Here is a 25,796-nt window from a genome sequence, read left to right as displayed (position 1 = left end):
CACTAAACGTCACATGGGTTAAGACACATAAAGTATATAATACATTAATAAACTATAAACTAAATATTCTGGTTAACATCTTTTATGTATTTTTTAATTAATAATTCCAAACAATTTTTAATATAACGTACAATATACGTAAGTACTTGTACCCCTGGAAACAAGTATTAGTGTTTGCTGCCCTTTTTAACTTTAGTTTGTGCTTTACACTTGTAAAAATATAACTAAAATAATTGTTATAGTATAACCGAAATAAAAGTATATATAGTCTATATAGGCTATATACGCTAATTTGAACAATTTGACAATATTAGTTAATAAACAATGAAGTGATTTTATTTTAAACAAAACTAAGACTGTGTTAACCGTAAACTTTGCTTTAATAAGACTTAGTTGACCTGTCTTTTTCTTGCAAGAGTTTGTAAGCGTTTTTGGCTGGTAAATTTTCAAAATTAACAGCATAGCCATAATTTGTTTAAATTTTTTAAATACGGCCTCTCTAATTAAAAATACTTTAAAAGTAAAAAATGTCTTATATAATATGGCTAAATATTGCTTTTTATGTTAAGTTTGTTTTCTGCAAAAAAAATTTAAAAAAAGTACAACAAAGGGGTCAGAGAGGACAAAATAAGGTCATTTTTCTATGTCTCCCAGAATATGATCTTACGACGATGACGTCGTGCGTCACGTGACTCGCGAGCGTTGAGACTTTCCCTTTTTACAATATTTACCTTCAAAACCCGATATCTCAAAAACTACTTGCCAAATTTTTAAAATAATGGTATCCTCGTGCTAGTTGAAAAAATTCCAACATAATTAAAAAAGAAACTCTACGACCGAACCACCTCTTTAAAGATGATTCTATTGTTGGCACAGGCAAACCATTAAATAAACTTTTTAACACACTTTAACATCTTTTAGCGGTGATGATATTTTACACGTTTGATATATTTAATAAATATCAAATACTAATAAATGATTACATGACATTTATAAGCAAATTAATTAGATGTTATATAATGTAATAAAGCGCCTAAATATGCAGAAGCACGAAAATTTAAAACTGATTTTTCGTGATGACCCAAAATTTTTAATACAGAGTGCGATAAATTTATTATTCAATAGATATGTACAGATTTACTAATAAGTGATAACTTGACTTCATATACAAATTGAAGCCACGTTTTTATCTAATATTGGAGTGTCTGATTATTAACTGCATTTTTAACACAATGTCGCAATTAAGGTCCTGATCGTACGTTTGCGACACAAATGCTGGTTCAAAATATTTTGAGGCAATATGCAATATAAGCGATCGATTCAATAAACAAGCAATTATTCCGTTAATGTCGATTACCAAAACTAAATGAACAAGTTGGAGCAGTCATTTACGATAGTTACCAATGCGTAAAAATTTCAATCCTGTAGTACTTTAAAAAAGAGTTATTGCGCGAAAAGCTTTTTCAGCGGTGGTAATATTTAGCGTGTCGTGCGATATATTTAATAAAAATTAATTTCTAATAAATAATTACATAACATTGTTAATCAAATTATATATAACTTTTGAGCGTACAATTATGCAGAAGCACGAGAATTTAAAACAATATTTTTCTCACTGAATGCGATAGATTTAAAATTAAAGTAAAAATTACATAAATTACTAATTATTGATCATTTAACTTAACAAACAACTTTAAGCCATATTTTGCATCAATTACTTTGGTGACTGCCTTATTAGCTGCGTTTTAATCCCTTGTTGCGATAGGGTCGCAAGTATTTTTCTATATCCCTGATCTTACGTGCGCACCACAAACGCTAGTTTAAAAAAATTTGAACCAATATAAAAAGCGATCAATTCAATAAACAAGCGATTATTTCGTAAAAACGATCGCCAAAACTTGATAAACGAACTTGAGCTTTCAATCTATGATAACTAACAATGTGTAAAAATTTTAATCCTTTAGCACTTTTAAAAAAAGAGTTATTGCGCGAACACTGAAAAAGAATAGTAATAATAATAATAATAATAATAATAATAATAATACTGACGATAGCAATATGTTTCGAAATCGAAGATTTCGAACCATAATAATAATAATAATACTGACGATAACAATATGTTTCGAAATCGGAGATTTCGAACCATAATAATAATAATAACTAGATTTATTTGACAAATAAATAATGGTTCGAAATCTTTAAAGATGATTTGATTATTGACACTGGCAAACCATTAACTAAAATTTTTAACACACTTTAACATCTTTTAGCGGTGATGATATTTTACACGTTCGATATATTTAATAAATATCAAATACTAATAAATGATTACACGACATTTATAAGCAAAATTAATTAAATGTTATATAATGTAATAAAGCGCCTAAATATGCAGAAGCACGAAAATTTAAAACTTTGATTTTTCACGATGACCCACAATTTATAAAACAGAGTGCGATAAATTTATTATTCAATAGATATGTACAGATTTACTAATAATTGATAACTTAACTATATATATGAATTAAAGCCACGTTTTTAACTAAAATTGGAGTGTCTGATTATTATCTGCATTTTAACACAATATTGCAGTTAAGGTTCCGATCGTACGAATGCATTACAAATGCTGGTTTAAAATATTTTGAAGCTATATAAGCGATCGATTCAATAAACAAGCGATTATTTCGCAAATGTCGATTACCAAAACTAGATGAACAAATTTAAGCAGTCATTTACGATAGTTACCAATGCGTAAAAATTTCAATCCTGTATTACTTTAAAAAAAAGTTATTGCGCGAAAACTTTCCCAGCAGCGGTGGTAATATTTCATGTGTCGTGCGATATAGTTAATAAAAATTAATTTCTAATAAATGATTACATTACATTAATAATCGAACTATATATAACTCCCTTAGAGTACAAATATGCAAAAGCAAGAGAATTTAAAAAAATATATTTTTCACCGAATGCGATAGATTTAAAATTAAAGTAAACATAATATGATTTACTAATTATTGATCATTAAACTCAATAAACAAAATAAAGCCATATTTTACAACAACTACTTGAGTGACTGCCTTATTAGCTGCATTTTAATCCATTGTCGCAATAGGGTCGACAGTGTTTTTCTATACCCCCCATCGTACGTGCGCACCACAAACGCTAGTTCAAAAAATTTTGAACCAATATATAAAGGGATCAATTCAAAAAACAAGCGATTATTTCGTAACTAACGATCGCCAAAACTTGATAAACGAACTTGAGCTTTCATTTAAGATAACTAACAATGTGTAAAAAATTCAAACCTCTAGCACTTTTAAAAAAAGAGTTATTGCGCGAACACTGAAAAAGAATAGTAATAATAATAATAATAATACTGACGATAACAATATGTTTCGAAATCGAAGATTTCGAACTATAATAATACTGACAATAACAATATGGTTCGAAATCTAAGATTTCGAACCATAAGAATAAAAATTATTTTTTCGCAAGAAAACGAAAAAATAATTAGAGAATAAACATAATTATAAACAAAACTAAAATTAAAAAATAAAATACAGTAAAAATTTGAAAAACAATAACTTAAATTCAAAATATTACATGTTTATTTTATAAATATTAAAAATATGAATTATGATAAACATGAATCTTCTTATTATATTAATATATTGTAACCTAAAAGTAAGGTAGTTATATGTAGTATTGATAAACATAAATCAACTACTGTAATAATGTTATAATAATATAAAATTATAATTTATTCGCTAATCACCTTCTTAAAATAACACCTAAACCGTTATTTTGAAATATACCCTTTCCTTACAGAAAGAAATAAAAAAAAGAAACTAAAGTCATAAGACTCAACAATTTAATCTAATGTCTTATGACTTTAGCTTGAAAGAAAGGGGCGTGTAATATTACATTTGATGGTGTTACACAGTAAAAAGGCGGTAATTCCTAGCATTTATTAAACCTAAATTTAAAAAAAAAATTAGATAACGAACTTATATTAAAGGAAGCACAATTTAACGAAAGTTAAGAGGTCCGATAATAATTTTTAAAGTTAACTTCAAAGCTAAATTTTGAAGCAAAAGTTAACTTCGTTAATCAACGATTAGCAGGCTAACAGTTTGGCACCCACCTTTGCATACTATGGTAGTATCACATTTTTTTAAATTTCGTTTTTTGTTAATATGCCCGAATTTTGGTATTTCGGGCGTGGCCGGATTTCATCTTATGGGTTTTCAACATATAAAAATCATTTATGTGTGTGAGAGGCTAAAAGTAGCAGAAAATTTTGGAATCGCACTTGATTCACCTTACGAAAAGATATATTTGACGGATCAAACGAATAAATGGATCGAGTTTTGTTAACTGAATCGAATATATATTAATTAGATATTACATAATTCGAATGCATATTTAACGGATATTTAATTAAACAAAAATTTGCATAAATTAAACCCTTACCCTAACCCTCACCTATTTAGATTACCCATTAACACATCCGACCCTTTCCATTTTTCGATCCATGTAATAATCAGTCAATCAACGCGATCAGAAAATATATTTTTATTAGGTAGATTAAATGGTAATTAGAATTTTGCTTGAACGGATAATCATAAAAAATAGTAATTCCAAATGTTTTTAAATCGCACTATGCAAAAAATTTAGAAGTAAAATACCCACTTGAAGAGAAACAAATTAAAACCAAACCTAATATAAAATAAGTTAGCAAGATTCTTAACACTTCAAATTTAAAATAAGTGTGAACAAAACAATAAAAAATTATCAAACGGAAAAGGAAACTATTGTATTAATTTGAAATACGTGTTATCCATGACGTCACAAATTGGAGGTTTTAACAACTTACGTTTCATGGCACTCCAAATTTTTTTTTATATTTTGTGGAGAACAACGTACCCAACAACAAAATATCTTCAAAAAAGTGAACAAAATATGAGTTTTCTGAACCTATAATAACAAATATTAAATAAATCTGTTAATATTTATTGTTAATTTGATTATAATGTAAAAAAAGTTGTTCTTATTACTTTTTCTACTTTGCTTTACCATCAAATGTCGTGAATAATCCTTGAAAATATCGTGAAACATAATTTTACTTTTACTGTTAAATGCCCTCTCTTCTAGTGCTAAGTGGCCATGCACTGAGGGTATTTAGCATAAGACTATTTGTACTGATTGAACTATTCTTGCTTTATTAAAGTTGACCCCGCTTTTAGTCGCACACATGAATGAACAATTTTATTTCGTTCACACACAAACACATTCGTTCATTGACAGTTTCTACAAAAAATAAATCAGCTATAGTCAATAATGCTATAGAAAAATAAGCGATCACAATATAACTAATTGTTACCACATAATAAAAACATAATACAGAGAATATCGAAGTCAAAACACATCTTACCGACACGTTTAGCAAGCCACTTATACAATGGATACAAAGGTCAACTTGTGTAATCGTGGTTAATTCAAGCAATCTGTAATTAGCAATTGAAAAGGTAAGGTAAAGAAAAAGGTTGTAATAGCAAAGCCCTATTAGGCACATTAACAATAAAAGGCATAAATACCTAAGAAATGGCAGATATTGGCTCATGAAAATATACGGCACAGATGATAAAACTACCCAATAAGTTCCTGATAAAGGTAAAAGAGACATTTAGTACAAAACATAAACACAAAATAACTTAATAATAATGCAAAATGTAATTACCCGAAAATTCACAAGCCCGAATTATGGATCAAAAAACGTACGTATCAGTTCACTACTCCAAATAGTTTCACAGTAGGAAAGGTAGTAATTACATATAACACTTTAAATCACTTTTAAATAGCCTATCAGTCTAGATTCATAACGATAAAAATAATAGCCATGAAATTACGGTAAGTATTAAAAAACCTTTCAATCAAGTGAAACGCACGGCTGATTATAAAACCTCAGGGTTGCCAAATGTAACAAATATAAAACGCATATTTAACACTCCCCCCAAATATGAACGAAAGAAAGGAGTACATATTTACAAAAACACATATGCGTTTAAACACAAAAGTCATTCAGCGCCGCTTTAAAGCGACTCAGCCCCTTTACTGGGACTGTTCTCTTTCTGAACCTCCTCTGGATCCTCGTTTACCAGAATCTCGACTCGAACTCTAGGATTATCATCAGGGCAGTCGCCCTCACTGCTATCATCATCTTCCGCTGCTCCTCGATCACAGGAAACACCCTTCTTGGACTCGGCCAGAAGGCACAGCTTTGCAATAGGCCCTTTTATGTAGGAATTTTGCGTTCGTAACTGAACTGCTCGTACAACACCATGTTTGTCAGGATAGACTTCTACCACTCTACCTAGTGGCCACTGCGAACGCGGCATCGTGTTGTCGATTACCAGAACAATATCATTGTATTGAAAATTTCTTCGTCCAAAAAGCCACTTGCTTCGATGATTTATTGTAGCTAAGTATTCACTAACAAACCTTTTCCAGAAATTATCAGCTAAAAATTGTATTTGCTTCCACCGTTGCACAGCATAGGAATCCTTCTCGGAGGAACAAACTATTGGCAAATTTCTGTCTGGATTTACCATCAGCAGATCATTGGGAGTTATCGGTTTTTGACTTCCCGGCACAAACGAAACTGGAGTAAGTGGCCTTGAATTGATAATTGCTTCCACTTCCACAAACAAAGATGACAACGTCTCATCAGTATGTGATTTTCCTATTTGTGTGGATGTCAAAACACGTCGTACAGACCGAATAAGCCTCTCCCAAGCTCCACCAAAGTGGCTGGCTCCAGGTGGGTTAAAGTGCCAAATCAAATGACTTTGTTCATACTCTTTGCCACCAAACATCTTGTTCCAAGATGCAACAGCTTCTCGTAACACTCTTTCAGCTCCAACAAAATTCGTACCATTATCGGAATACATATGCGATACAGAACCCCTTCTTAGCATAAAACGACGAAAACACATAATAAAGGAATCCGTTGTCAGATCATAGGCGACTTCCAAATGTATTGCACGTGACGTCATACACGTAAATATGACTCCCCATCGTTTAATTGAACTGCGTCCCCTTTGAACCGCAATGGGACCAAAACAATCAACTCCCGTATGGGTGAAAGGTGGTTCATCCACTTGCACTCTCGCAGGCGGCAAATCCGCCATGTACTGCTGCCCAGGCCTACCAAACCTCCTACGACAATGAAGGCAGTTATCTAAGACGTAGCGAATGGCAGAACTGCCATTTTCAACCCAGTATCTTTGACATAAAGCACAGCCAGTGTGATTCAATCCAGCGTGGCCGGTCTCACAATGGTATTTCATGACAATAAGCCTTGTCAAATTTGAGTCTCTAGGAAGAATAGCAGGGTGCCTTTGTTCATAAGGGATTGGAGCTGAATCCAGTCTACCCCCTACTCGAATAACCCCATCTTGTATTATTGGAGAACACTTTCTCAAAGACAAAGGCATAGTCTTTGCATCTCGAATCTTGATATCTCTGTTCATCATGGCAGAGTAACATCGACGTTGAACATACTTCACCAGTGAAAGCTCAGCTTTATCCAGCTCCAGCTTAGAAATTGAACTCAAATTTATTAAACCGGCTCTTCTTTCATGACAACGATCCAACAGAAATTGGCAGGCTCTAGTCAACCACACTGTAGACTTCAACAGAGCATGCAAAGAAGAGTAACGGTTGATCAAACAATCCATAGGAGCCAACAGCTCAACCCCCACTTGACATAAAACTTCAGATCTAATGACACCACTATCATTCAATGCATCAACTGTACTTGCCATTCTTTCAGGCCAAGCATCTGAACTAAGCTTTAAGAATGATGGGCCAGACAACCAGATTCCTGACTTAAGAAATGACACAGCTGTCATGCCACGAGATGCTTGATCTGCCGGGTTCAGCTTTCCTGGCACAAATCTCCATGCATTTATGTCAGTTGTCTCTTCAATTTCACTTAACCGGTGAGCGAAAAATATCTTGAATCTTTTCTTGTTGTTACGAATGCAATGTAACACCGCTTGTGAGTCACACCAAAAGGTTGTATCATAGTCGTCTAATTTCATCTCACGTTTCAGAAAACTGTGCATTCGAGCAGCAACCACAGCAGCCATTAACTCCAAGCGTGGAATTGTTAGCACATTGCGCTGTGCTAAGTAAGACTTTCCCATTAGAAATGAACAGAACACATTTCCCTCAACATCAATCAACCTGAGATAAGACACAGCGCCATAACCATCACTAGAGGCATCAGAGAAAACATGTAGCTCCCGCCTGGCAACTTCTATGCCATTATTTGGTTTAACACACCGTTCCAGACTAACTTTATCTAAATTGGGTAATTGAAGAAGCCATTTTTCCCATCTTGTAGCTTCTTGCTCACCAATCGGGTCGTCCCATCCAAGGTTCTGATCCACAAGATCCCGCAAAATAATTTTTGCTTCCAACGTCACAGGCGCCACAAAGCCTAACGGATCAAACAGTGAGTTTAATTGTTGATAAAATTCCACGACATGTGTAGCTGTTCTCCTTTAACTGAACCTTGAACTTAAAGGCATCATCCTGAACATTCCAGTTCACTCCAAGGATTCTTTCATTCATATCATGCTCTAGCTCCCGTTCACTAGGACTAGTTACTCTATCATCCACTGGAATGGAATTCAACACTGAAGAACTATTCGATATGAACTTGGTTAACTCAAACCCAGCACGTTGAAGCATTTCTCTTAACCCTTTAACAAGTTGTATTGCCTCGTTCTCGTCCTTCATCGAAATCAGACAATCATCGACATAAAAGCTATGCCTCACAGCATCAGCTACATCATGTTTATAAAGTGAGCCGAAATCCTTTGCGCTCTGCAACAAACTGAAAGCTGCTATACAGGGTGAGCTTCTGCTTCCAAATATATGCACCAACATACGATGAGGGACTGGCTCCTTGCTAATGTCCCCATTCGGCCACCAAAGAAAGCGAAACACATCACAATCTTCCTTGTTTACACAGACCTGGTGAAACATTTGGCGAATGTCACCAGCAATAGCAATTCTATCACGACGAAACCTCAACAGCACGCCAACTAAAGAATTTATCAAGTCCGGTCCTTGCATAAGTTCATCATTTAACGATACACCGTGGCACACTGCCGCACAGTCAAAAACTATTCTAAGCTTCTCTGGTTTGTGCGGGTTCACTACTGGATGATGTGGAAGATACCATATCCGATTAGCATTCTGAAGCTCATCATCAGGAACGACTTCTGCATGCCTGCTATCAATGTAAAGCTGCATCTTCTCCACATACTTTCTCTTTAACTTGTCATCCTTATAAAATCGTCGGGCCAGAGATTTTAGACGACTGAGAGCAGAAACCTTGTTGTCCGGCAAAACAACTTCATCATTACGCCAAGGCAATGGTAAACAGTAATGACCATCTTTCAGTTTCACTGAATTTACTAAACCCTTAAAAACCTTTCGATCTTCCCGTGATTGATTTCTTCCTATTTCCGCCACAACATTAAAACTTTCATCTGGGCACATGACTTTAGACTCCAGTTCTTCCAGCACAGCATTATTCGCCTGCATTGAAAGCGTGTTCGATCTACCACCCAGCAACGATATCCCTAGCGGAGTTTTAACCACCATAGGATCCTCTTGGCTTACACCTTGAGCCAAAACTTCGCATATGTGTATAGCAGGAACATTTGTACCAATTAACATTGTTACTCTTCCCCCTTCAATATGCTTAAATTCAAAGTCACGCAAATATGCATAATTACTCTTTGCCTCTGAAAGGTTGTTAGGTTTTGCAGGTATAACATCGGTCAACATTACCTCCTTAACATGATAAACTGGCAATTGCTCCTTGAAAGGTTGCACAGTAAATGAATAGGAATAGGTTTTCCTTCTTTCTCTCCCAAAAAATGAGGACAGCATGATCTCCACTGCCTTTCCTGTTAAACCAAGGTTGTCCGCAACCTCACGCAAACAAAAGGTCCCAGTGGACCCTGAATCAATTAGAGCATAGGTGCTAAAGCGTTTCTCACCATAAGATAAAGTCACAGGAACCACATTTAAATAACATGCTACCCCTCGGACAATCATGGTGTTTGCTGTAACCTCTTTAGCATCACTTCGAGAGGGCCTTTGGCTAAACAGATGCAGCAACCTATGATGCCTGGTTCAGCACATGCCTTCTTCTTCGTACAATCCCCTTGAAAATGTAAGGAACTAAAGCAACTGAAACACAAACGTTTTTTACGAACAAAGTCCCTCCGATCTTCCGGACTCAAGTCAATGAAACTATTGCACTGGCTCAAATAATGTTCTTTTGAACAATAATGACATGTCCTGCTGTTAGCTTTCAATGAACTAGCAACATTTGAACCAATTTTCTTTCCGGAATCTGAAACCATTACATTGTGAACTCGCACTGTCGATCTTACAACAGCATCATTCGACTTCCTGGATGTTGTGGATAACAACATTGATCGACCAAATGTTGAATTGGCAACATCGGCAGCCTCTCCAACAAATTCATTAAAACATTCGAACATGGCATACCTGCCATCTCGTTTTTCAATCCTGGCAGAATATGCAACCCACTGAGCTTGTAGTGGTTCTGGCAGTTTCTTGGCAATGGAAGTAATAAACTACACTGAGTCTAATACTGTAGCGTATTTGTAATTCTGTAGGGCAGTTACACATTTTTTAACTTTTATAGCAAAGTCTCTAAGTGCCTTTGGATTATTTCTTGGCACATTTGGGTTTGTAAGCAGGCTTGATTCACATGCACATGCAATACGATGTGGTGCCCCATATTCATTTTCCATGTATCTCCTTGCTTTAACATACCCATCATTAGGCTCATCAACAAAGTGCTTAATCCCACTTCTTACTTCTTACTTCTTCACTGCAGTGCTGCATTAGGTACACAAGCCTAAGAGCATCACTATTTACATTAACAGCAATATGAACATCAAACTTCATTATAAAGGTACGGTATTCCAGAGGATCTCCATTAAACATTTCTAACTTTGGTTTTGGCAAAAACCTCTCACCAAATTCTTCCTTGCAACGCCCTTTTGTGACTTGTGGTGGTGACCAATTTACTTGAACTTCTTCTCGCAACCTTTTCTTCTCATCTAATCCATGAGGTGAAACAGGCTCATAGAAATTCTCATTTAAATTGTCCCTTACAACATCTTTCTTGGACTGCAAAAAAGATAAACTTGGCTCGACCTTCATTTGGTAGGTCATTTCTTTTACAGAAGCAGGCACATCTACCACATTCTTCTTTGAAACAACATCACATCTTATGCTACCAGAAGCATTCGACAACTCGTCTAAATATTCATTTTCCGCTTCCTGTAACTGAAGCTGCCTTTTCTGTTCGTTACGCTCTTCAATGTCCCTTTGCTCTGCCAAGCTTCTCTTTGAGCCTTTACATGAGATTTTCTAACAGTTTTATCAGCCTCTTCACGTGCTTTCTGAGCTTCTTCTCGTGCCCTCTGAGCTTTTTCCTGAGCAAGTTCTTCTTCTTCCTTAAGCTTAACTTCTCTTTCATATTTTTCCCTTCGAGCACGCTCTTCTCTCCGTTCATTTTCAGCCTTCAACTTTAATTTTGTTAAACGAAGCTCAGCAGCTCTTGCCTTTGATGATGAACTAGATGAAACGTGACTCCCCCCACTTTGCGAGTGGTGTACCAATCCAGAAGGACCAGGGGTTGCACTGGTAAGCTCTCTCAATTGGGTTTGACACTGCTCGAGCCACTCACTCACTCGTGTATCAAACTCAGATTTTGCAGTTGCCCAATCTACAACTCGCAACTCGCTGCCTGGCACTACAGCAGATTCATCTAAATCAACACAGAGCTCGCAAAAATCCTGGTATGCTTTGTCAATTTCAGGTAACAGCAACTCTAGATCTCTTTTTCCTTCAGGTTTTAGCATAATACTCTCAGCCCGAGTATATAGTCCCTTAAGCCTGCCCATGGCGGCAGCACTGTCAAACTGTTCTTGTTCAGTCATGATTTTAATTGATTACTCAGAACGAGCAGATAAACAAAAAATTTTAAATGCTCGTGTCGAAACGATGTTAAATGCCCTCTCTTCTAGTGCTAAGTGGCCATGCACTGAGGGTATTTAGCATAAGACTATTTGTACTGATTGAACTATTCTTGCTTTATTAAAGTTGACCCCGCTTTTAGTCGCACACATGAATGAACAATTTTATTTCGTTCACACACAAACACATTCGTTCATTGACAGTTTCTACAAAAAATAAATCAGCTATAGTCAATAATGCTATAGAAAAATAAGCGATCACAATATAACTAATTGTTACCACATAATAAAAACATAATACAGAGAATATCGAAGTCAAAACACATCTTACCGACACGTTTAGCAAGCCACTTATACAATGGATACAAAGGTCAACTTGTGTAATCGTGGTTAATTCAAGCAATCTGTAATTAGCAATTGAAAAGGTAAGGTAAAGAAAAAGGCTGTAATAGCAAAGCCCTATTAGGCACATTAACAATAAAAGGCATAAATACCTAATAAATGGCAGATATTGGCTCATGAAAATATACGGCACAGACGATAAAACTACCCAATAAGTTCCTGATAAAGGTAAAAGAGACATTTAGTACAAAACATAAACACAAAATAACTTAATAATAATGCAAAATGTAATTACCCGAAAATTCACAAGCCCGAATTATGGATCAAAAAACGTACGTATCAGTTCACTACTCCAAATAGTTTCACAGTAGGAAAGGTAGTAATTACATATAACACTTTAAATCACTTTTAAATAGCCTATCAGTCTAGATTCATAACGATAAAAATAATAGCCATGAAATTACGGTAAGTATTAAAAAACCTTTCAATCAAGTGAAACGCACGGCTGATTATAAAACCTCAGGGTTGCCAAATGTAACAAATATAAAACGCATATTTAACATTTACAATATCATGTTATTTGAAAATTTACAAATCTGTGTTTAAAAACTCAAGTTATAATTGAGTTTAGTTAATAAACAATCAATCTTTGTTTTCTATCGTTCAATTTAATTATTTAAATGTTCTCCAAATTCTTTGTTCATAAATAAAAAATTACGTTTTGCAATAACCGCTAAATTAAAGTTATAAGTATATTTGTTATTTTAGTAAAGCTGTAGAGAAGCACTTCGCATAGCATTTAAAATACAATATAAGTTTTTTTCAGATTTAAACCAGAAGTTACAGATTTAAACCAGAAGTTATGGTTTTCACAGAACAATAAGAAAAATTAAACAAAAAAGAAAACATCTACGTTCTCGAACATATAAAAACAACCAAATTTTTTGTTTTACCATACCATAATACACATACAATAGTCTGTAAGCACTCGCTTACTTAAAGTTTGAGTCTAGCGCTACTAGCAATAAACACAAAAACCCGTACGCTATTGTTTGCGAAATGCCTTACAATATATGCTTAACAGTTTTTAAATTAAAATATTGTTTAATTTTTATTCCGTTGCGTTGTTTTACAAAACACTCGAATCAAACATTTTTACAAAACACATAAAAATATTTTTTTAGGAATAGGATATACATGGTTTAGTGACTTTGTGGAAACATAACAGGCTGGCAGTTACTAGTAAAAAGAAAAACTCCACGTTCCGATTTTGCACTCCGCCCTTTAAATCACATTTTTTTGATAAGCATGGTCTAACGGTCAGCTTTACCTATAAATGTAAAAACTTTATTTTTTTAAAGAAATAAAATTTATATGTTTTTTTTATTAATATAAGATGTTAACGGATGGTATATATATATATATATATATATATATATATATATACATTTACTGATTTAATTTAGTTTTAAAGAGTTAAACAATATGCTGAATATGAGTGGGTACTGCTCCTCTACACAAAAAGCAAATTTAAATGGATATAAACTAAAATATGATTCTTCAGTGTTGCAATTTGGGGTTAAGCGACCGCCAATGTATTATGGACAATGGAATACTGACAAGCTACAACCTCAAATTAAGGATTTCAATGAAGAATGTTTTGAAAATAATCAAAGTGTTAATTTATTGCATATTCCTGGTTTAAAGGAAATGGGATTTATTTCAAGAACATTGTACTACAATTACACAGTCTTATCGAAAAACACTGACCATGGATATCCAAGTATTTCTACAATAAAAAACAAAATTTTAGCGGATGAAAGATTGCATCATGCGATTCAAAAGACTTTGTTTGAGGAAGAGGAAAATGGAAATTTAGATTTAAACATTGAAAGTGAGAGAAACCTTGAAGAAAACCTGCAAAGGAAAGCTGTTGAAATGTTTAATGAAATGATAGCAACAGTTTCTTCAAAGGCATTAAAGTTTTGCGGGTGGTTATTTATTACACTATTGAGACAACTTACTTCATCTGTTCATTTGCACCAAGCACAACTTAACATGTTAAGAGCTTTATCTAAGTGTGAAGAACCCATCATTTATTTTCCATTACACTTTAGTCACCTTGATTATATCTTATTGTCTTTGTTATCATATCATAACAATATTCGCTCTCCCTTTGTAGCTAGTGGTGGTAATCTGCGAGTTCCAATCTTTAGTGATGTAATGCGCCGCGTTGGCGGCTTTTTTATCCGACGAAAAATTGATAGTGGTGCTAAAAAAGATTATATTTATCGAGCTGTTTTGCATTCTTATGTAACTGAGTTGTTAAAACAAAATCAAAGTCTGGAGATCTTCATTGAAGGGACTAGAACTCGAAGTGGTTTGCCAAATCAACCTAAAACAGGATTGTTGTCTGTTGCAGTGGAAGCAATAGAAAAAGGTTTTGTTTCGGATATTGTTATGGTACCAGTTTGTGTAAGTTACGAAAAATTATTGGAGGGTAGTTTTAGTAATGAATTACTTGGACAACCTAAAGTTGCGGAGTCTTTTTTGTCTTCTTTGGCAAAAATAGCAAGAATAATTTTTAGTGGGTACTATGGACATATCCATGTGAATTTTGGAGCACCACAATCATTAAAAAAGACTTTAGAACATATTAGGTCTTCACCTGCTTGTAATTTTTCCAATATGACCCTTTCTATTTCAAGTTCCCGATCATTATATGACCAAGTGAAAGTAGATCAATTGCAAGAAAATGAACAGGAAATCAGCAACTATAACAACATTTTGATTCAATCGTCATCTCAATCTTTATCAGTTTATGGTTGTAATAAAGAAAATAGCTTATCTAGAGAAGTGATCACATTGTTGGGTGAACATATTGTTTATAGTAGCTTAAAATGTAAAGTTATAATGTCAACAAACATCGTTGCATTTCTTTTATTACATAAATGGAGAAATGGTGTCTCTATGTCTGTTTTAACCGATTCTTTTCAACATATTATTACTGAACTACTAACGAGAAAAATTGATGTTGGCTTTAGTGGTGATTTAAATGAAGTTGTTCTTCATGCCGTAAATCTACTTGGAAGTTCTTTGGTACAGCTTGAATGCAAATCAATCTCCTGTAATGTTGTTTCTTCAAATTATAAATTAATGACAGACCACATTGCTCCATTGGAAGATGAATCTAGTTTTAAATCTCTTGAGCACAACTCCAATGACTCGGGGAAAGAATCTTTAACGATGGAAGATGAAGACTTTTTTTCAAATGATCGTATTAAAACTGGTGATTATATGAAATTGTCGGAATCTGGTATTTTCGAAAAAGAACAGTTATCTGAGGAAAAGTTATCTGATGCTTCAGAAGCAACTACTGCCGATGATTTATTCCTTGTAGACAGTGATGATTTGGAAGAAGATACTAAAGATTATGGTAAAAAGTCAGATGTTAAGTTATTTTTAACACCTTGTCTGGCGATTCCAAATGTATTTGATATAGCTTATTATGCAAATGCACTGACTCCTGTTTTTGCCTTGGAATCCGTAGCTGCATTAGCTGTAAATGCAGTAACCAAATTTCATTTTTCTACATTTGAAAAAATTTTTGCATTACAAGAAAATTTACTTGCTCTTAATCTAGATGAATTACCTGTGTCTTTGCAGAAATCATTTTTTAGATCTATGTTACTTGATAAAATGTTGGAACTCGTAGATATTTTACAAATTGATTTAATCTTGTGTGATGTAACTGATGATTTAAAGGTTGTTGCCAATCAAGCAATTGATACTTTAATCTTGAATGGTTGTTTGACTTGCAATGAATACGGAAAAAGTGCCACTACAAAACATGCTGAAAATTTGCAAGATATTTGTTTTCATGACATTGAAAATTCGGGAAATGAGGGAGAACAATGGCTTAAAATAAATTTATCGGAGACGCTAGCTCTAATAGAAAGGCAATCAATATTAGCTTCCTTTGTTGAGTGTTATGTAGTTGCTGCTTCGCAATTATTTAACCTAATAAGAAGTGACACGCAAGTCTCTGAAGTACTGCTGAAAGAAAGTATTCTGCATGCTTTACGAGATCGGGTTCATTCAAATACTGCTGTGAGACCGGAATGTGCATCCAGTGACACTGTTAAATGTGCACTTCGATGTTTCGAGTTTAATGGTGTAATTAAAATAACCACTGTGAACAAACTTAAGTTAGTGAACTTAACTGAAGATTTTAATGATAAGGAAAGTATAACCAACTTAATATCAAGAATATCCCAATTTTTATTGTAAAAATATTCTATAAAAAATGTAAAACAAATGTTAACCTTGTGTTGTTTTGGTATTTAAGGTTCAAACTATTATAGTATATAAGTTAAATGTTTTTTGTGAATTTTTTCCAAAAAAAATTGTAACATCAGACCCATTATTGCAGCTGCCTCTCTTGATTATTAAATTTAGTTGATTTAAATTTTGCATTTATTTTAAAGCAATATCAAGGCATTATTAAGAACTGTAATTAGCTTAAAAAACTAGTTGTTAGTCAATCATTGAACTAGCTTAAAAAATGTAGGTAATCTTTATTACCCAAATTTAATTAAATATTTGTTTGTTTGTCTGTTTTAAATGTGTTATTTTATTTTACCAATTTGTTTGGTAAAGTAAATTTGTTTTTTTTTTCAAATTTTTTTTTTGCCTAACTATACAGTTTTGTTTTGACATATATTTATTCTTTAGTATTTATAGTAAATCTAAAAAAAATGTATAAATTGACTTAATGTAGGATTTATTGGTAAAACTGTCATAAGGATCTTATTTTTTGTTTTAAAATGTTGCCATCAAAATCTGCTTTAACCAAACTCACTAGTTAGGTGCTATTTTAAGTATTAATATTTAAAATTATTTGTTTTATGTTGTAATTTAGAAAAAGGGCATTGCTTTATAACTGTTATGGCTTATAAATAAGTTTATCATATTGATAAACTTCACTTTCTGCAATTTAGTTTATATACAGTAATACAACCCTAACATTTTTATTTCTTTATAATTTTTTCCAGTTTGTATATAACTTAATATTATCAAAATTTTATATTCATTAACTTTGCCATGTTTAAAGTGATTAAATCACTATAAATTCATCGTTTGCTTATTGTTTTCAGCAATAATTAATGTTGTTTAAAATTATTTTTTTGTAATTAAAAATAAACACTGTTAGTTATCAAGTCCAAAAGTCATGGATTTTAATACCGAAAACTCCAAAATTATTCCTAAAAATGTACGCACTTCTTGTAGAAAGGTAAGATCAAAAAAAGTTGTTAAATGTTTCGATATGAACACGATAAGCAATTGTAATAATAGAAATAAATTTAGAGAATAATGTTATTATTTTGGATTTAAAAAAAATTGTTTCAATAAAGAAATACAACAAATATTTTTGCTTGTCAAATTACTTAAAATTTAATTTTTGAAAAAATTTAGCCTAACTCTTTAAAGAATTATTTTCTGATATTAACCCTTAAAACTAATTTTTGTCTATAACTCTTAAAACTAATTTTTGTCTATATTAAACATCAACACTCCTTATAACTATATCCAATCACTAATTTAACACAAATGGTCTTTTTGTAAAGTGTCATAAAGTAAAAAAATCCTTTATTTTAACAGTCGAAACGAAAAACTTATGATGACTATGTATCAACAGAAGATGCTTTTGATGCAGAAACAAATTTTGAAAATAATACTAAAATTTTAAAATCCGAAATTATTGATCCATCTCATCTAAGGAATGAAGATTTTGTTAAACAAAAGGGTTTTAAGGAGGAAAAAACTTATTTAGAAATTAAACAACAACCAAAAATTGACACAAAAACTCAAAAAAACATGAACAAATCGAAATTATTGGTAAATACCACCAATAAAACTTCTATTGAGACTAATAAATCAATAACAACACTCAAACCAAAAAAATTAAAACCTGGTCCAAAGCCAAGAAAAAGTAAACTAAATATTATAAATAATGATAATTTAAAGTCTGATTTAATTGATAAATCAACAAGAGCTGTAAATAATTTAAAGTCGAAAGAACATGATGAAAAACATTCGTGCAAAAAAAGTAATTGTAAAAAGAAAAGTTTAACCTGCTGTCTTAAAGCAACAAACATGTAAGTTTTTTACCTAATTTAAATAATGATGTATTAAAATACAAAAAAAGAAGTTAATGCTTTTATTAAAAAAAATATTCGCCTATACGTATTTAAAATTAAGGTGAATATAAACTATAACGCAATGTTAGGTGTATGGAAGCATCTGGTAAATGTTCGCGATGGTATCACATGTCCCTTGAAGAACATTATTGTAATGGTTGTTTCGAACAATACTACAGGGTGTAAGTACAAAGAAAATTGTCTATGCCACTTTTTTTTATAATTGTCCAGTTTTCAAATTTATTTCTGTCATAGGCTTGTTTGCATTTATGCTGGTCGTATTTTTTGTATTATAAAACTAAATCAGTAACTTAAATCAAAGTTTTTTTTTTTTTTTTAATAGAAAACATTCTGGATGTGATGAATTTCATGATTGGAAAAGACAATGGATGCAAAACAGTAAAGCTGATGCTACATTTAAAAACCTTACAACTTACATTTCAGGTTAACTGCACAAACTATTGAACAACTCGCTTTCTGTGGTTTTAAATGTCTGTTGTTAAATTTTTCAGTCCTTATGTCTTAAAGGTTTTTTATCATTTTTGGGGGTTGCAAGGCATGGTATTTTATTCAAAAAATTTAAATCCTTAGTAACTACATTACTTATTACACAGCGTTATAAACATTGGTCTCTTTTTAAAATATAAAAAAAAATATATATATTTTTTGATAATAATTAATTATTTATAACAATTTAGAGAGACAGCTGCCATACTGGGTCCAATGTAACAAATGCTCTAATTGGCGCCAATTGACAAATGAAATTGAACTTACACCTGAAATAGTTTTGACCTATGTATGCAACATGGGGAATTTGTCCAATACAATGGAAGAATATATGAATGAAAATAAAGAACAGTCGTATGAAAAAAACAGAGTTTTCCTATTTTTACTGGCATTTTTTCAGTAGTGTAACAGGCTTTAGTAATATCCATGGTCATTTTTTAAAACTAAAAGACTTGCTTATAAAACCTTTAAATTTTTAATTAAACAAGCTTAATAACTAGTAAGCAATATATTTTTTTGACTATTTCCCTGTATTTACAATCATATTTTTATAATTTTGCGGTAAATTAACTATTTTGTTATTTAAGTTTGTCCAGAAGATCTCCTCATGTAAAATATTTATGTCACAAAAATCAAGACAAGGCAGTAGACGTTGCCAATGATCCATCAGTAGCATGGTTACCACTGTTAAGTTACGCTCCATTTCTTAAAAATAGTCCTGCCGCCCCTTTCCTTATCGAATATTATCCTGATGGTGTAGGAATGAGTGCTGTTGACACAGGTAAAATAATCAAGAATTTAAATGTTAAATTTTTTTTCTAATCTAAAATTTGTGCTTATGATTTAGTGAATGTACGAGAACTTGAAGAATTTTGTTCGGATTCAAATGAAAATGATGTTTTAATGCCTTCTAATATTAAACAACTCTTGGATAAAAGGTGAATTTAAAAAAAGAATTTAATACACTTATTAGTTGTTATTTAAACATCATTTGAACTGCAAAACCTAAAAACTGTAAAATAATTGGATATTTATCCTGTTAACTATAGAGTATCTAACACAAGTATTCCAACTCGAGTAAACCAAACTCAATCTGTTAAAACTAGTATGATAATGTCACCAGGTAGCAGAAAACAAAGAGATACGTCACATGCAATGGTTGCAGGTTTAATAATTACTTTTTCTATAGTTGTTTTTGAAGAGTCTTTGATGTTTTTACTGATAAATTGACAGGACTATGAAAAATTATCTGTATAGTTTATTAATCTGTAGTTGTACTTATTTTTATAATAACGTTACTGATATTAAAAATTGATTTTAAGAATAAAATCTATACACTGGGGAATATAAAAATATCTCATTAATTTTATGCATACTTAAGGATTTTAAATATTGCCTACTTAATTTAAATGAAAATTTAACTTTTTAGTTGAAAAGTTAAATCCATATTTTCAACCTTTCTACAAGCCTCATGAGGGAGGTAAAGCTTGTTGTATGAGACCTGATGTCATGGAACTTGATGAAGCAGAAGAATTTCCAGAATATTACAAGTAAAATTAAATTTGTCACCAAATGTTAACTGTTAGACTTAAATAAAAGAATAAATGATTTGTAACATATAATTTAATTAGGATTTTTTTTCAGAGATCAAAGTGTCTATCTTGCTTTAAGAAATGTTATTGTTGCTTTATGGGTTCTTAATCCGAGGCAATTTCTCACACCTAAAAAATGTTTTTCTCATGTATTGCTGCGTGGATTAACTAGACCTAGACTTTGTACATTAGATGTGCCACGAATTATACAATTTGCAACCAGAAAAGGCCTTATTAACACAGGTGCTTTAGGCCTACCAAGGACTATAGACAACGTTTCTGGTGATGTAAAAAACAATGGTTTACTACCTAAGATATACACAAATCAAAAGGTAACGTACAAAATATAAAGCTTATTCTTTTTTTTACAAAAAACTGTAATGACTGATTAAATATATATATTGTTTTGCCTTTTTTTAATCAGGAGATTAGTATGGCTTATTTTGGCTGGATAAAAAGGGCGATTTAAGTATTTATTTAATTGAAATGACAGCACAAAATTGTTCTTGTTTTAAATGGACTTTTGATCAAGAAATAGGAATTTTTTTAAAACAGTTAATAAAACCAACAGGCTACTAAAAACCAAAAGATTGTTGAAAAGTAATCAGTAAACCTCATATTCTAAAAATGCTGAGCTTAAATATAAAAATCATACCTTGATTGGTCATTCATAGAATATAAAAATCTGCAACAATTTTAGGTCATTGTTGTTGGAAGTGGACCTGCTGGCTTGGCTGCTGCTCGACAACTTCACAATTTTGGTTGTGAGGTTGTTTGTTTGGAAGCTCGGGATCGGATTGGAGGAAGAGTTCATGATGATTGGTCACTAAGCGGAGTTTGTGTTGGAACTGGAGCTCAAATCATTAATGGGTGTTTTTGATTTTATAAAATTTTAAACTTTAACATTTTAACATCTTATAACTGGACCCTAATATTTTTCTATTAAAACTTCTTAGAATTAAACATTTTTTTTAAAACCCCGAATTGCTTAAAACCGAACTGTTTATATTTGGGCTTTAGTTGTAAGAGGTAGATAGAAATAGCATTTGCCTAAGACCATTTAGTAAACTAGTTGATATCTATCACAAAAAAATAATAAAACCAAAATTTTAAATATCAAATCATTACAGTTGCGTAAACAACCCACTGGCGCTTATTTCTCACCAACTTGGACTTAAATTACACGTTCTTCAATCTCGTTGTGATCTGTTTGATGGAGAAGAGGTAGAGTCCTCCGAAAGAAGTCTTCCTGTTTCCTCCCACTGTGATAAGAGAATGGATTTTCATTTTAATGCTCTTCTGGACATTATTGCAGAGTGGAGACAAGCCCAGGGTAATAATGCAGAGGATTGCTCTCTTGGAGGTTAGTCTATGATCAAATTGTAGTATATAAAGTACATTTAGGTAAATATAAGTACATTTAGGTATACTTTATCCGTCTTGGGCTCGTATTGCTTATCATCATTGTAGAATTAAGTATTGTGGCGTATTATAGTCTAGGTCATGTTTAAAGTTTAAGGGGCCACATTGCAAACTTAGTAAGTTTTAAAGTTCCACATAAAATCATAAGCAATTTGTACTACACTAACACACACACACTAACTGACAAATATCTTAAAATCTATGTGTTACCTTATTTAAACAGCATCAATAGTCTCTTTTTAGGACACATTTTTAAATATAAGCTACTTTTCGTTACTCACTTTTTTCCAAAGTTATTTAATTATCCAGTGTTAAGATAACTTGGCAGGTAGCCCCTAGTTTGCCCACCTTTGGTTTAGTTATTTATTTTTTTAATGTAAATTATATATTTTTTAAAGAAAAAATTTTGGAGGCCCACAAAGAGTGGATTAAACAAAGTGGTTTGGCTTTCACCAAACTTGAAGAAAGATTACTAAACTTTCATATTGGCAATCTTGAGTTTGCTTGTGGTGCTAATCTTAACAAGGTTTGTTCTTTCATATTCTGTTTAAAATATACATAATTTTTATTATATTTGTTTAAAAGATTTGCCCTTAAACTTATTTATATAGTATATAATTGTTTAATAATTTGAATTGGTTTGTAATAAAAAAAATGTGTGTGAATACCCAAAGATAAAGTTTAAAATGGTGTGAATAATAATAAGTAAAAACATTTAGTAAAGATACAAAAAAATTTATCTAGATTAAATATGAAGTTGTAATAAGGTTCTTTTTTTTATGTAGGTATCAGCCTTTCACTGGGATCAAAATGAGATTTTTTCGCAATTTTGTGGCGAGCATGCTTTTGTTCAATATGGTTTTGATACGCCACTTTCAGCTTTGGCTACTGATTTAAATATCGAATTTAATTCAGAGGTAACTTACCAACAGTTTAAACAAAGTATTTTAAACACAATAAAATATTTAAATAGAATATTTAAATAGAAAGTATTTATTTTTAATGTGAATATTTATCAGGTAGTTGATGTGTCGTACCATGATTACAACACGATGGTTAAAGTTAAAACTAGTGATGGCAAAATACATACAGCCAACAGAGTTCTTATTACTGTTCCATTAGCAGTTTTACGGTGAGATAAATTTTGTTAAATTTTTTAATTTTGATTAAAAGAATTGTAAATAATTAAAGTTTTGTTTAAGGTCTGGTTCTATTAAATTTCATCCGGATTTATTAAAGTCAAAAAAAGAAACAATGGATCGATTGGGCTGTGGTTGCATTGAAAAAATTGGATTACTTTTTTCTTCCAGGTTTACAAATAACTATCTTTTTTCTGTTATACTTGCATGGTTTGCCACTTTACTAAAGTTGTTATATTATTTAAGTCTGTTAACTAGTTATTAAGAATTTGATTAAACTTGATTATGTAAGTATTATTAATGACTAACTTGAAATTCGACTATAATTCCTAAAACCATTTGACCCCAATTCTGAAAACAATGTTTTATGAAAATTTAAATCAAGTCTTACTGTTGATAGTTTTTGTGCATATCATTTTCGTTTAAATATCTTTTTGGTGAAATGAACTTTGGTAACACAAAAGTTATGTTTAAAATATTGTAGCAGTGGGATGAAAATTTAAAAATAATCCAAATTTTTTTTTTAAAAATACAACATTTTAATTGGTAAATTTATAGATTTCAAATTTTTACTTTATTTAAAAGATTTTGGGATAAGAAAATTGATGGTGCCAATTATTTTGGTTATGTTCCAACTTCAACTGATAAAAAAGGATTCTTTACAATGTTTTACGATGTTCCATATGCTATGGTAAGATAAAATATTAAATAATTTGGGTATAATTAATAATACCGGGAACGAAATAAAATATTTACTAAATACAATTTTGTTTAACATAACTAAATAAGGTTAATAGCAAAATCACTGCTTGATATACTCGGAAAATATATTAACTAACATTTAAATCAAGGTTAATGAATAAAAACAAAAACTTAACTTATCTATTTTGCCGTTTTTTTTATATTAATATATCCAAAAAGTCATTTTTCTTATTCTAAAGACAACTTTAATCAGTTTGATTCTATTTTTTTTGTGGTCATATTGGTTGCATGGGCCTACAAGCCTTCATTAATTTAAAGATTTTAAAAATTAACCAGCTTTTTTAAACTTAAAATGTTTTTTTAGGGCGAAAAAAGTAATGTACTGATGAGTGTTTTGTCGGGGGATTCTGTTGAGCTGGCTCGCCATATGTCCGATGATGAAATTATTAATGTTGCACTTTCAAATCTGAAAAATAGTTTTAAGGAAATAGTGAGTAAATTATTTATTTTTGTACTTATTTTTCTAAAAAATACAAGTAATAAAAAACTTTATAAAGTATAAAACAACAATGGGATTTTAATATAAACAAAGTTTTAATATCATTTTTTTGAAAAACTAAATTTGATCTTTGTTTAAAGGAAATTGAAAAACCCTTAAAATCTTTTGTTACAAGATGGAGAGATGACCCTTATGCACAAATGGCTTATTCTTATGTAAAAAGAGGTTCCAGTGGAGAAGATTATGATGAAATGGCAACTGAAATTAACAATCGTGTCTATTTTGCCGGAGAGGTTCTTTTTTATGTATTTCTTTATCCTTAATATGGAAAGGAAGACTGCATGGCCTAAATATAGAGTAACATTTGTTACCCTGAACCAGTCTTAAGTTTACTTTGGTGGTTTTGCTTATTATTTGAGCATATTGCCAGATAATTAACTGCCGATTGGTTTTTGGCTTGGCAGAAATTTGTTTTATTTAAAGCAACGTACTTAATGGTGTTATGGCAGCAGTTGAATCAAACCAATGACCTAAAGTTGTAAAGTAAAGTGTTTTAACCAAGCTACAAATATAAATCTCTAATGTTTTTATTTATTATAGCCCATAAGGAAATAAATATAATTTTTTTATGTTTTTTTACTTAAAGATTAAATTAAATATTTGCAGGCAACAAACAGACATTTTCCACAAACTGTCACAGGTGCCTACCTCAGTGGTTTGCGTGAAGCCTCAAAAATAGCAGTTGCAAATGCAGAGGAACAAACAGGTTGTTTGTTGGGCCATTTTCCTGTTGAACATCTGATAAAATTGTCAAAGTAGAATTTTTATTTTGTATCTTTTACACAGACTGTAATTTTTTACGTACATGTTTTGTTAATTCATTTAATACCTTTATTAATTTTCTGATATCATTTATTACTCAAAACTACTCAAAAATAATTTTCAGAAACATTTTATTACTGTGACATCCTTCATTAGAAAAAAAAATGAAACACCTTTTTTGACTAAACCTTGACTTGTTTAAAGAAAACTAGCATAAATTATAATCGTAACTTAATACTAAGGATAACAGTTAGTGTGGTCTATGAAATTTTGTATGAAAATCCTAATTAGCATTTAAACTCCCTTTTAATGATGTGCAGCATGTGAAAAATCGAACAGTATCTACAACAGAAAAACAAAAAAAATGTAACAATTTAGGCAGCACACTTACTGAGTTTAACAAAACGATGTTAAAAATATTTCTTAGGTTAGCGCATGGTGGCAGTACAGATGTTTCGTTGTTACGAATT

At 31.7% G+C, this 25,796-nt stretch overlaps 3 protein-coding genes across 3 annotated transcripts; 2 read left to right on the top strand and 1 right to left on the bottom strand.

Moving 5' to 3' along the window:
* Positions 1–6,092: 6,092 nt before the first annotated feature.
* On the bottom strand, positions 6,093–10,140 carry LOC145750803 (uncharacterized). The gene is made up of 2 exons (XM_082566880.1): positions 8,550–10,140; positions 6,093–8,506 (listed from the first exon to the last, which is right to left on the bottom strand). Exons 1-2 carry the CDS (start codon positions 10,138–10,140, stop codon positions 6,093–6,095), a joined length of 4,005 nt encoding a protein of 1,334 aa, XP_082423006.1.
* Positions 10,141–13,945: 3,805 nt separating this feature from the next.
* LOC145751495 (uncharacterized) lies at positions 13,946–17,596 on the top strand. The gene has a single exon (XM_082567667.1). The coding sequence runs from the start codon at positions 14,037–14,039 to the stop codon at positions 16,731–16,733; it is 2,697 nt and encodes an 898-aa protein (XP_082423793.1). The 5' UTR covers positions 13,946–14,036; the 3' UTR covers positions 16,734–17,596.
* A 1-nt stretch (position 17,597) lies between these two features.
* LOC145751494 (lysine-specific histone demethylase 2-like) lies at positions 17,598–25,782 on the top strand. Its single transcript, XM_082567665.1, has 20 exons — positions 17,598–17,736; positions 18,105–18,601; positions 18,733–18,825; positions 18,987–19,087; positions 19,342–19,504; positions 19,738–19,931; positions 19,998–20,088; positions 20,200–20,315; positions 20,580–20,700; positions 20,795–21,074; positions 21,443–21,612; positions 21,873–22,105; positions 22,563–22,690; positions 22,950–23,081; positions 23,184–23,296; positions 23,367–23,474; positions 23,889–23,994; positions 24,370–24,495; positions 24,645–24,797; positions 25,171–25,782. The coding sequence occupies exons 1-20, from the start codon at positions 17,674–17,676 to the stop codon at positions 25,321–25,323; spliced, it is 3,141 nt and encodes a 1,046-aa protein (XP_082423791.1). The 5' UTR covers positions 17,598–17,673; the 3' UTR covers positions 25,324–25,782.
* Positions 25,783–25,796: the final 14 nt, after the last annotated feature.

This window comes from Corella eumyota, chromosome 4, assembly GCF_963082875.1.
Source record: "Corella eumyota chromosome 4, kaCorEumy4.1, whole genome shotgun sequence".
Taxonomy (NCBI): Eukaryota; Metazoa; Chordata; class Ascidiacea; order Phlebobranchia; family Corellidae; genus Corella; species Corella eumyota.
The sequence above is the reverse complement of the archived record's forward strand: the minus strand, read 5'-3'. Positions and strand labels throughout refer to the sequence as shown.